At 52.1% G+C, this 12866-nt stretch overlaps 1 protein-coding gene across 4 annotated transcripts in view; it reads right to left on the bottom strand.

Moving 5' to 3' along the window:
- The window catches only part of phex (phosphate regulating endopeptidase homolog, X-linked), a 691216-nt gene that overhangs the window by 233737 nt on the left and 444613 nt on the right, over positions 1-12866 (bottom strand). For all 4 annotated transcript variants that reach the window (XM_072514452.1, XM_072514453.1, XM_072514455.1 and 1 more), the window contains exons 13-14: positions 8580-8681; positions 8122-8199 (exon numbers count right to left, since the gene is read on the bottom strand). In XM_072514452.1, the coding sequence (XP_072370553.1) occupies positions 8122-8199; positions 8580-8681 (180 nt within the window). The remainder of the gene's footprint in view (positions 1-8121; positions 8200-8579; positions 8682-12866) is intronic.

The raw sequence follows: 12866 nt of genomic DNA, 5'->3' as shown, positions 1-12866 counted from the left end.
CCCCCCATCCCTGTACTCGATCCTCCGCCATACACCCCTATCTGGCCACCACCACCGGCGGCACACTCAGGACAATGCCCATAGTAGCCCCTATGGGGGCCGCGGTGCATACCGCTGGCGGAGGGAGTAACCAGCCCTGGTATCAGGGTCAGGTGCCTGGGCCAGAGGCCCCCATAGTGCCAGACTCCGGCGGGACCAGAGGTGTGAAGAAATGGGGGGGGGGGGGGAGAGACATGCGGGGGCAGAGCCCGCAGTGCCAACCGGGGCCATCATGTAGCCATGCTAACATGTCGGCATTTCAGCCGTTGCAGACAATGGATATTGGAATTCAACCAGCAATGGTGGTCTTCCTGCTAGTTGTCGTAGCCCTGGGCGATGCCCTGTGGCTGTACGAGCGGGCGCTGCTCGAAGAGGAGGAAGCTGCAGCAGAAAAGCATATAGCAGCAGCGCGTGCCGCAGAGCAACAGGAGGGAACTGCCCAGGATGGCGAGCGGGCGCCCAACAGTCCAGAGAAGGTGCCAAGGAGGCATGGCATGAGGCCTCGTGTGTATCAGCAGCACCCGTCATTTGAGGACCTGCCGGACTGGGCATGCCACCGAAGAACTCCGGCTGAGCAGAGAGACAGTGCGGCACATCTGCCAGATGATGGCACAACTGGCACCGCGGGGGTTTGGGGAGGACACCTGCTCCCCTGGCCATCAAGGTGACAGTTGCTCTGAACCTTACACAACGCGGTCCTTCCAGGCGCCGAGTGGGGATCTGTCTGGGATCTCACAGACCCCGGTAAACAGCTGCATCCGCGCCATCATGGAGGCCCTATATGCCAAGGCGGCTCAATACATCCACTTCAATGTGGACCAAACCCACCAGGATGCCCGGGCAGCGGGGTTCACCAGCACTGATGCAATGCCCCGGGTCCAGGGGGTGATTGACAGGATGCATATCCCTCTATAAGCACCTACAAATGACAGGCTGTTCTACACAAGCCGAAAGGGGTTCCACTCGAAGCTGAAATGTGACCATCAGGTCCATATAATTCACCTTTGCGTCAGATATCCGGGCTGTGTGCTCGACCCCTTCATCATGGCACACTCGACGATTCCCGACATTTTTGAGACGCCGGATCGGCTTGGGACTTGGCTCCGGGGCGGCAGGGCAACCCACTGCCATCGTGGCTATTGACCTCTATCTAAAAGCCACAGACCAACGCGGAGTCCCGCTATAACGATACTCTTACAGCAACCAGGGGTGTGATCTTCGGCCTCCTGAAGATGCGGTTCAGGTGCCTGGACCGCTCTGGAGGGGTCCTCCAATATGATGCTGAGAGGGTTGCCCGCATGGTGGTGGCATGCTGCATCCTCCACAACATCGCGCAGCAGAGAGGCGCTGTGTTGGAGGAGGAGGTGGAAAACCAGGCCTCATCCGATGAGGAGGATGCGGGGAGGGTGAGGGTGGACAGGACATGGAGCCCAGGCAGGCATAGGAGGCTGGATTGGCAGTAACAGTGGGTCTGGTCCATGGGATGGAGGATGATGACAACCCGCTCTGCGATGAGCTCTGGAGCTCCACATTGTCTGACAATATCTGACTCCTGCCCACGGGAGCACTTTCCACCGTCCACATGGGTGGTCCCTGCATGCGAGCTGGTCATTCACCACACGGTCCCATCGGATCCCTGGGTTGACGGTGGTGGAGACAGTCGGGGAGGCGGGGAGCCTGGGCCACCCACGACGCCCGCCTGTCCACCCCCTCTGTGGCCAGCCCAATCCGCCCACCCGTCATACCCATATGACAGACCGAGGCAGGTTGTAACAATGTGAACAAGTGTTTAATGTAAACGAATATTTACAGATTTGTGCCCTAGCCCCTATAACTAAACTGTGCCCTGCACCCGTGCCAACGTAACTGGTGTCTAACTTTCTGGCCTTACGGCCCTAACGTTACATCTAGTTGAATCCCAGACAGTACGGCAGGAGTTGAGGCAGTTGTGATTCTCACCCTGAGACCTGGGTTCCTGTTGCCATTCGTCTTCTGCCTGATGCCCACCAGATGCACCAGGGACAGGACGGAGGGGGTTTGAGATGCTGCGGCGTTCCAGCACCTCCCCTGTGGGATTCACCGGCACGGGCCCCATCACCTCCTCCTCCTTCGGGGTGCCTGGTGGTCCGTGGGCTACTCCATGGGCCAGGGTGCGAGTGCAGCTATTCCCTGAGGCCCCCCTGACACCTGCCGCTGCCAGGCCTGGATGCCTGCCCTGATCTCGACCAGGGTCCACACGCTCGCAGCCATGAAGCACAGTGAGTGGACCATCTCCGTCTGGGACATCGTTGACCTTCTAGATTTGTATTACATCAGCCAGTGATGTGCCATCTCCCTCTGGGACTGGACCATCTCCCTCTGTGGCTGAATCATTTCGGCCATAGCCTGGGCAATACTGGCGATGTTCCCAGCCATGGCCTGCTGTGACTGGGCCATGCACAGGAGCACCGCTGCTCGGCCCACAGTGGGGGGAGGGGGGGGCGCTCCGGCTGCGGCATTGGCTGGAGACGGGGGAAGAGAGATGGACCCACCCCATCACCAGCAGCTCCTGGGCGGGATTCTCTAATCCTGCGGCAGAGTGTCCACGCCGTCGTAAATGCCGTCGCGTTTTACGACGGTGTGGACGGGCCGCTTCCACACTAATTCTGGCCCCTACAGGAGGCCAGCACGGTGCTGGAGCGGTTCGCGCCGCTCTAGCTGCCGATCACGGCACGAACTGTGTAGCCCAGGATCCGCGCATGCGCAGTGGCTTCCTTCAACGCGCCGGCCCCGCGCAACATGACGCAGGACTACAGGGGGCAGCGCGTGAGAAAGGAGGTCCCAGCCAGAGAGGCCAGCCCGCCAGGCGGTGGGCCCCGATCACGGGCCAGACCACATCGGAGGCGACCCCCGAGGTCGGACCTCCCCTCTTCACCCACAGGCCGCCCCCCGACCCTTCCACGCCGAAGTCCCGCCAGCTCAGAGCAGGTTAGAATGGCACCGGCCGCTTGGCTCATCCGGGCCGGGGAATCAGCGGGCCGGCCGCGCAGAGCGACCGGCGCCGCACCAACCACGCCGGCACCGGGACGGCGTGGCCTGGTCGCGGGGATTCTCCGGCCCGGCCGTGGGCTGTGAGAATCCCGCCCGTGGTGTTTTATGACCGGAAATTCATCACAAAACGGCCACCGATCCTCCGTTTGTCTGGGGGCTAGCATGCCAGCAGCGTAGAGCATCCTGCTCTAGCTACCGATATGGCCCGGAGAATTGTCGGGTCCGCGGCCACGCATGCGCATGGCAGCGGCCTGCAGCGGCCGCACGTGCAACATGGTGACAGCCAGCAAAATATTGCCCCCCTTTGGCCGGCTCGCGAGCACTGGACCACCCCCCAACAGTGCCACCAGCCCCTGCCAAAGCCCCCCCTGCGCATGGATCGGCCCTCTGGACTGAGTCCGCAGCCGCCACTCCAGGTTCCCGAACGACGCCATCAGGAACTCGGTCGTTCTGGGGTGGGCCGCCGAGACGGCGTGCAGCGTTCTCCTACAGTACGCCGCTTTGGAGGGGGAGGAGCATTTCCGATTTCGGCGGAAACGGGTATTCTCCGGCCGAATGCGATTTCGGCGTCGGCGACCGGAGTATCCTGCCCCTGTTCTCCAGCGTTTCTGCTAATGTAGTATTGGGAAGTTGGGAGAACCCCCACCCCTGCCCCCCCTAAAGCCTAGGCTGATACTCTAGCACAGTACAGAGCTCGTCTGGCTTTGTGGAAAATGCCAACTTTCAGACAAGGCCTTAAACCAAAGCACCATTAGCCTTTTCTGCTTTCATGTAAAAAATTCCAGGCCATTATTTGGAAGAAGATCGAAGTGGGGAGGGATATCCATGGTGTCATGGCCAATAATAACATCACAAAAACTGTTTTTTTTTATCGCAGTGTTATTGTGGGACCGTGCTGTGCCTACATTGGCCAAATTATAATGTATTTAAAGTACCTCATTGGTTGTAAAGTGCCCAGAGAGGAATATTGAGAGGAATTATGGAAATATAAGATTATTCTACAACAACAATCAGACAAGTTCAAACCCAGCTACCCAAAAACTGGCAGTGTCTAAAAACCGGACACTTTTAAAATAGAACATAGAACATAGAACATTACAGCGCAGTACAGGCCCTTCGGCCCTCGATGTTGCGCCGATCTGTGAAACCACTCTAAAGCCCATCTACACTATTCCATTAATATCCATATGTCTATCCAATGACCATTTGAATGCCCTTAGTGTTGGCGAGTTCACTACTGTTGCAGGCAAGGACTCTTTTTAATGGAGTAAAATGTTTTTAAAAGCTTACCTGGACAATTTGGTTATTTGTGTTCTGCATTGGCACAGTCTGTTTCCAGACTCATCCTTTTCCCCACTATGCTCATTTCTCGAAGTGATCCTCGACCCCACCCAACCTGGCCTGACCCAAAGTGTCCTGAACCACCCGACCTGAAATCCGGAAATATCATAAAATCTGGCAGGGCCTCAGTCCTAAGGGAGCCGGACCTGAAGTAGTGTACAGACAAATATTAGCCACATTGGTGAGTTTCCTGTTCCTTAATTTGAACCATTACTGTATTGGCTAAACAGTAAATAGAGCTGAATTCTAACCTAGAACCGATGCTGATGGAGGACAGTACTCACTGCTGGTTTTCTAAAGGAGAGTTACTCTGCAAGGCAAAACCACCCAGTTAAACCTGAACATTAGAGAGTTATTGGGTTCAGAGCTGTCTTCCTTGTAAATCTGATGCTGAGGACAAAGAACAAAGAAAAGTACAGCACTTGAACAGCCCTTCGGCCCTCCAAGCCTGCGCCAACCATCTAAACTAAAATCTTCTCCACTTCCTGGGTCCGTATCCCTCTATTCCCATCCTATTCATCTGTCAAGATGCCCCTTAAATGTCACTATCGTCCCTGCTTCCACCACCTCCTCCGGTAGCGAGTTCCAGGCACCCACTACCTTCTGTGTAAAAAACTTGCCTCGTACATCTACTCTAAACCTTGCCCCTCGCACCTTAAACCTATACCCCCTAGTAATTGACCCCTTGACCCTGGGAAAAAGTCTCTGACTATCCACTGTCATGTCCCTCATAATTTTGTAGACCTCTATCAAGTCGCCCCTCAACCTCCGTCATTCCAGTGAGAACAAACTGGGTTTATCAAACCTCTCCTCATAGCTAATGCCCTCCATACCAGGCAACATTCTGGTAAATCTCTTCTGTACCCTCTCTAAAGCCTCCACATCCTTCTGGTAGTGTGGCGACCAGAATTGAACACTATACTCCAAGTGTAGCCTTACTAAGGTTCTATACAGCTGCAACATGATTTGCCAATTTTTATACTCAATGCCCTGACCAATGAAGGCAAGTATGCCATATGCTTTCTTGACCACCTTATCCACATGCGTTGCCACTTTCAGTGACCTGTATATCTCTACACCGAGGTCCCTGTCAATACTCTTAACTGTTCTGCCATTTACTGTATATTTCCCACCTGTATTAAGACCTTCCAACATGCATTACCTCATATTTGTCCGGATTAAACTCCATTTGCACAAGTCTCTAACTAATCTATATCCTGCTGTATCCTCTGACAGTCCTCATTACTGTCCACAATTTCACCATAGTTTCATAGAATCTACAGTGCAGAAGGAGGCCATTCAGCCCAACAGGTCAGCACCGGCCCTTGGAAAGAGCACCCTACTTAAACCCACACCTCCACCCAATCCCCGTAACCCCGTACCCCAACCTAACCTCTTTTTTTTGGACATGAAGGGCAATTTAGCATGGCCAATCCTCCTAACCTGCACATCTTCAGACTGTGAGAGGAAACCAGAGCACCCGGAGAAAACCCACGTAGAAACAGGGAGAATGTTCAGACTCTGCACATACAGTGACCCAAGCCGGGAATCGAACCTGGGACCCTGGAGCTGTGAAGCAACTGTGATACCCACTGTGCTGCCCATACGTTATGTCGTCTGCAAACTTACTAATCAGACCAGTTACATTTTCCTCCAAATCATTTATATATACTACGAACAGCAAAGGTCCCAGCACTGATCTCTTCAGAACACCACTAGTCACAGCCCTCCAATTAGAAAAGCATCCTTCCATTGCTACTCTCTGCCTTTTATGACCGAGCCAGTTCTGTATCCATCTTGCCAGATCACATCTGGTCCCATGTGACTTCACCTTATGTACCAGTTTGCCATGAGGGATCTTGCCAAAGGCTTTACTGAAGTCCATGTAGACAACATCCACTGCCGTACCCTCATCAATCATCTTCGTCACTTCCTCGAAAAATTCAATCAAGTTAGTGAGACACGACCTCCCCTTCCCAAAATCATGTTACCTCTCGCAAATACATCCACTTGCTTCCATATGGGAGTAAATCCTGTCTCATAGAATCCTTTCCAATAATTTCCCTTCCACTGAGTAAGGCTTACCAACCTGTAACTTCCTGGATTATCCTTGCCATGCTTCTTAAACGAAGGAACAACATTAGCTATTCCCAGTCCTCTGGGACCTCACCTGTAACTAGTGTGGATACAAAAATCTCTGTCAAGGCCCCAGCAATTTCCTCCCTTCCCTCCCTCAGTACTCTGGGTGTAGCCATCTGGGATGGCCACTTTCAATACATAAAATGGACACTCACAGAGCCTATAGGGAAAATGGACAATGCAAAGCAAACAAGCAGGCACAGAGCCTGAATGTATATTTGGAAGGCAGTCTGCAGACTGAACCGAAACTCTGGGCCAATTTACATATTGATGGGCCATCTCCGGGAAACAAAGAACTAGTGCTCAGGTAGCCGATACTGTCCCAGACAGTCCGGCGCCACTACCCCAGCAAGAAGACACAAACAAAGCAAGGCCAACGGCCATCTAGGACACGCCCAGCCATCAAGGCACCCGTCCGTTTATTGGCTTAGATCGATGGCAGCGATCGAGAAGCTGCCCAATTAATTGGGACCAAGTTTAAGGCCCGCCTAAAAGCGCGCAAAGCCCCCCAAGGATAAGAAGGAACCCCCGCGAAAGGTTCACTCTCATGGATTTGGTTCTCAAGCGGAGAGACCCTTCCACCAGCACCACCAGAAGCAAGTAAGTTCAAGGTCAACGCTCGCGACCAGACGGACGACCTTATCTGTACTCCTGTTACCTCTTCAAACCCAACAGCCTCAGATCCGAACAACGGCCATTGTTCCTCTGACCTAAGTGGGCATCCGAAGTTAAGTATAGGTGTTAGCGATAGAGATAGTTTAGCTTGTAGTGTTATTGTGCATGAGTAGATCATCCTGTGTGTAAATAAAGTAGTATTGACTTTGAACTAACTAACTGGTGTATTGGCTCTTTGATCGGTATTCGGTTAAAACCTTGAGGCGGTATCAAGAGATACCTGGCGACTCTGAAATCATTCTCATAATTAGGATTAAGAAAGGCGACCTTATTAATCGCCATATTTATAGCAAGTAAACAGAGCAATATCGGGTAGATCTCATCAGGCCCGAGGAACTTGTCTACCTTAATGTTTTTCAAGATGCCCAACACCTCCTCCTTTTTAATCTCAATGTAACCCAGACATCTACACACCCTTCCCATGAGTCATTATCCGCCAAGTCCTTCTCTTTGGTGAATATTAATGCAAAGTACTCATTCAGAACCTTACCCTTTCCTTTGGCTCTGCGCATTGATTTCCCCCCCCCCCTGTCCATGAGTGGGCCAACCCTTCCCTGGCTACCCTCTTGTTCTTTATATACGAAAATAAAGTCTTGGGGTTTTCCCAAGGTGCCTGATCTTACTGCTTTATATTGACACAAGAAGGTTCACCTTCTATGCTTATCCTTTTGAATGAATTCAAAACCCTTCAGAAACAGAAATATGAATTTTGAAGATGCTCAGATCCAGTATCTAGCAATTGAAAACAAATTGCATCCATTTCCCAAAGGCATTCAATTCTTCATTATTTTCTCAATCAGGATGGCTCCTGTATCAGGTTAACTGTGCAACAGAGAGGAATATAGACACATACTGCAACAGGACAAGAGGAGCTAAGTGAGAAGTCTGCTACTTTACATTTTGGAAGTAGTGGTTCAAGATGGTATCATTCAGTATGAAGTCGGGGTATCCTATCTTGGCAAGAACTCCATGTGCCTAGAAAACAAATTAACAATTAATCCAACAGAATTAAATTATCAGGAGTAACCAGTAAATAACTTGTGCAGTGCATCCCACGGTCGGTGTGCCATGATGTGTGCACTATTACACACAGATAGAGTTGGGGTGTATGTTTGTGACATATGTTTACACAAATGGCGACGATCCCGAGTTTTCCACAAAACATAGTGAAGATTAGCTCATTATCAAGTGTCGGTGATTGCGATACTTACCCAGAAAATCAACTCCTCACTCAGTCGGTCTGTCCAGATGCTCTGCCTGATCAATCAATCTGCCCTCATGTCAAGTCAGGTTCCACACCAGTGTAATTAACATGTGGACATTCGCCCATCTATTTTTAAATACACGATATGTACCTTTTCTTTAGCTTTGCTCTTGGTTTCCACATCCATCCAATCATTTTCTTTCTCTAACATGTCCAGAAATGCCCAGCGAACTCCTGCAACCAAATCTTCAGTCTGTAAGCAGAGGTATATAAGATGATAATGGGGAATGACAAAGTAGACGTAGAACAGATGCTTCCTCTTATGGGGAAATCTAGAACAAGAGGTCATAAGGGTTCGCAGATGCAAAACAGAGACGAGGAGAAATTACTTCTCTCAGAGGGTCATGAATCTGTGGAATTCACTACCCCAGTGTGTGGAGGAGACAGACAGATTTTTAATTAGTGGGTTGAAGGGTTATGGAGAACGGGCAGGAAAGTGGAGTTGAGGCTTGGAGGAGAACATAAGAACTAGGAGCAGGAGTAGGCCATCTGGTCCCTCGAGCCTGCTCTGCCATCCAATAAGACCATGGCTGATCTTTTTGCGGACTCAGCTCCACTTACCCGCCCACTCACCGTAACCCTCCATTCCTTTACTGTACAAAAATCTATCTATCCTTGCCTTAAAAACATTTAAGGAGGTAGCCTCAACTACTTCTGTGATGAACGGTTACTGCCTTGTCATCATGTAAGGTGATGTCCCCTTTAAGACCTGGCTTGGAACCCTGGGGACTCCGCCCATCTGTGAGCCATACATAAGGGGCTGCCTTGTGGGCTGTGCAGCAGTTAGCACATGTCTCAGCTCTAGCATAGTTCTTAGTCTATTAAAGCCTTCTTTACCGTTTACACTCTAAGCGTCATTATTGAGGGTACCTCAACTTCACTGGGCAGGGAATTCCACAGATTCACGAGCCATTGGGTGAAGAAGTTCCTCAACACAGTCCTGAATCTGCTCTCCCTTATTTTGAGGCTATGCCCTCTAGTTCTAGTTTTACCCACCAGTGGAAACAACCTCCCTGCTTCTATCTTATCTATTCCCTTCATAATATTATATGTTTCTATGAGATCCTCCCTCATTCTTCTAAATTCCAATGAGGATAGTCTCAGTCTACTCAATCTCTCCTCAAAAGCTAATCCTCAGCACGATAGCACAGTGGTTAGCACTGTTGCTTCACAACTCCAGGATCCCAGGTTCGATTCCCGGCTCGGGTCTTTATCTGTGCGGAGTCTGCACTTTCTCCTCATGTCTGCGTTGCTGTGCTCAGGCTTGCTCCCACAGTCCAAAGATGTGCAGGTTAGGTGGTTAGGTAGATTGGCTTTGCTAAATTGCCATTGTGTCCAAGGCGGTTGGGTGGGGTTGCTGGGCTGAGGGGATGGGGTGGAGGTGTGGGCTTCAGTAGGGTGCTCTTGCTGGGGACCGGTGCGGATCGGTGGGCCGAGTGGCCTCCTTCTGGATTAGATTGGGTTGGATTTGTTTTTTGTCACGTGTACCGAGGTACAGTGAAAAGTATTTTTCTGCGAGCAGCTCAACAAATCATTAAGTACATGAGAAGAAAAGGGAACAAAAGAAAATACATAATAGGGCAACACAACATATACACTATAACTACATTAGCACCGGCATCGGATGAAGCATACAGGGTGTAGTGTTAATGAGGTCAGTCCATAAGAGGGTCATTTAGGAGTCTGGTGACAGTGGGGAAGAAGCTGTTTTTGAGTCTGTTCGTGCGTGTTCTCAGACTTCTGGGGCGAAATTCTCCCGAAATGGCGCGATGTCCGCCGACTGGCGCCCAAAACGGCGCCAATCAGACGGGCATCGCGCCGCCCCAAAGGTGCGGAATGTTCCGTATCTTTGGGGGCCGAGCCCCAACATTGAGGGCTAGGCCGGCGCCGGAGGGATTTCCGCCCCACCAGCTGGCGCGGAAATGACATCCCCGGGCGGCGCATGCGCGGGAGCGTCAGCAGCCGCTGACAGTTTCCCACGCATGCGCAGTGGAGGGAGTCTCTTCCGCCTCCGCCATGGTGGAGACCGTGGCGGAGGCGGAAGGGAAAGAGTGCCCCCACGGCACAAGCCCGCCCGTGGATCGGTGGGCCCCGATCGCGGGCCAGGCCACCGTGGGGGCACTCCCCGGGGCCAGATCACCCCGCGCCCCCCCCCGGACCCCGGAGCCCGCCCACGCCGCCTTGTCCCGCCGTTCAAAAGGTGGTTTAATCCACGCCGGCGGGACAAGCAATTTATCGGCGGGACTTCGGCCCATCCGGGCCGGAGAATCGAGCGGGGGGGCCCGCCAGCCGGCGCGGCGCGATTCCCGCCCCCGCCGAATCTCCGGTGCCGGAGACTTCGACAACCGGCGGGGGCGGGATTCACGCCAGCCCCCGGCGATTCTCCGACCCGGCGGGGGGGTCAGAGAATGACGCCCCTGTATCTCCTGCCCGATGGAAGAAGTTGGAAGAGTGAGTAAGCCGGGTGGGAGGGTTCTTTGATTGTGCTGCCCGCTTTCCCCAGGCAGCGGGAGGTGTAGATGGAGTCAGTGGATGGGAGGCAGTTTTGTGTGATGGATTGGGCGGTGTTTATGACTCTGAAGTTTCTTGCGGTCCTGGGCCGAGCAGTTGCCATACCAGGCTGTGATCGGGCAGCCCGATAGGATGTTTTCTATGGTGCATCTGTAAATGTTGGTAAGGGTTAATGTGGACATGCCAAATTTCCTTAGTTTCCTGAGGAAGTATAGGCGCTGTTGTGCTTTCTTGGTGGTAGCGTCGACGTGGGTGGACCAGGACAGATTTTTGGAGATGTACACCCCTAGGAATTTGAAACTGCTAACCATCTCCACCTCGGCCCTGTTGTTGCTGACAGGGGTGTGTACAGTACTTTGCTTCCTGAAGTTAATTACCAGCTCTTTAGTTTTGCTGGCATTGAGGGAGAGATTGTTGTTGCTACATCACTCCACTAGGTTCTCTATCTCCCTCCTGTATTCTGACTCGACGTTATTCGAGATCTGGCCCACTATGGTCGTATCATCAGCAAACTTGCAGATGGAGTTGGAACCAAGTTTTGCCACGCAGTCGTGTGTGTACAGGGAGTAGAGTAGGGGGCTAAGTACGCAGCCTTGTGGGGCGCCGGTGTTGAGGACTATTGTGGAGGAGGTGTTGTTGTTCATTCTTACTGATTGTGGTCTGTTGGTCAGAAAATCGAGGATCCAGTTGCAGAGTGGGGAGCCAAGTCCTAGATTTTGGAGCTTTGATATGAGCTTGGCTGGGATTATGGTGTTGAAGGCGGAGCTGTAGTCAATAAATAGGAGTCTAATGTAGGAGTCCTTGTTTTCGAGATGCTCTAGGGATGTGTGTAGGACCAGGGAAATGGTGTCTGATGTGGACCGGTTGCAGCGGTATGCGAATTGCAGTGGATCAAGGCTTTCTGGGAGTATGGAGGTGATGCGCTTCATGATCAACCTCTCAAAGCACTTCATTACAACTGAAGTCAGGGCCACTGGTCGGTAGTCATTGAGGCACGTTGCCTGGTTCTTCTTTGGTAGCGGTATGATGGTGGTCTTCTTGAAGCAGGTGGGGACCTTGGAGTGGAGTAGGGACAGGTTAAAGATGTCCGCGAATACCTCTGCCAGCTGGTCCATGCAGGCTCTGAGTGCACGACCAGGGATCCCGTCTGGGCCCATCGCCTTCCGAGGGTTCACTTTCAGGAAGCCCAATCTGACTTTGGAAGCTGTGATGGTGGGTATGGGTGAATTATGGGCTGCTGGGGCACTCGACAGCGGATTGTTGGTTACCTGCTCGAACCGAGCATAGAATGCATTGAGTTCATCGGGGAGGAGTGCGCTGCTGCCAGAGATACTGTTCGGCTTCGCTTTGTAGCCCGTTATGTTGTTTAGTCCTTGCCACAACCGCCGAGAGTCTGTCTGTGACTCTAGCTTGGTTTGATATTCTCTCTTGGCATCTCGGATGGCTTTGCGGAGGTCGTACCTGGATTTCTTGTATAGGTCAGGGTCGTCTGCCTTGAACGCCTCAGATCTGTCCTTCTCGCGATTGAGCCATGGTTTCCGGTTGGGGAACGCATGTACTGCTTTCTTTGGCTCGCTGTCATCTACACATTTGCTGATGAAGTCTGTGATGGTGGTGGCATACTCATTTAAGTTGGTCGCTGAGTTCTTAAATATGGACCAGTCCACTGTCTCTAAGCAGTCACGTAAGAGCTCTTCTGTCTCCTCTGACCAGCACTGCACAACCTTCTTAGCTGGATTCTCCCTCTTGAGTTTCTGCTTGTATGCCGGGAGAAGGAGCACCGTCTTATGGTCTGATTTCCCAAAGTGCGGTCGGGGGATGGAACGGTAGGCGCCCTTGATTTTTGAGTAGCAGTGGTCAAGAGTGT

The sequence above is a fragment of the Scyliorhinus torazame genome, chromosome 8, assembly GCF_047496885.1.
Source record: "Scyliorhinus torazame isolate Kashiwa2021f chromosome 8, sScyTor2.1, whole genome shotgun sequence".
Lineage (NCBI taxonomy): Eukaryota > Metazoa > Chordata > Chondrichthyes > Carcharhiniformes > Scyliorhinidae > Scyliorhinus > Scyliorhinus torazame.
Note: the sequence above shows the minus strand (reverse complement) of the source record. Positions and strands in the feature narration are given on the sequence as shown.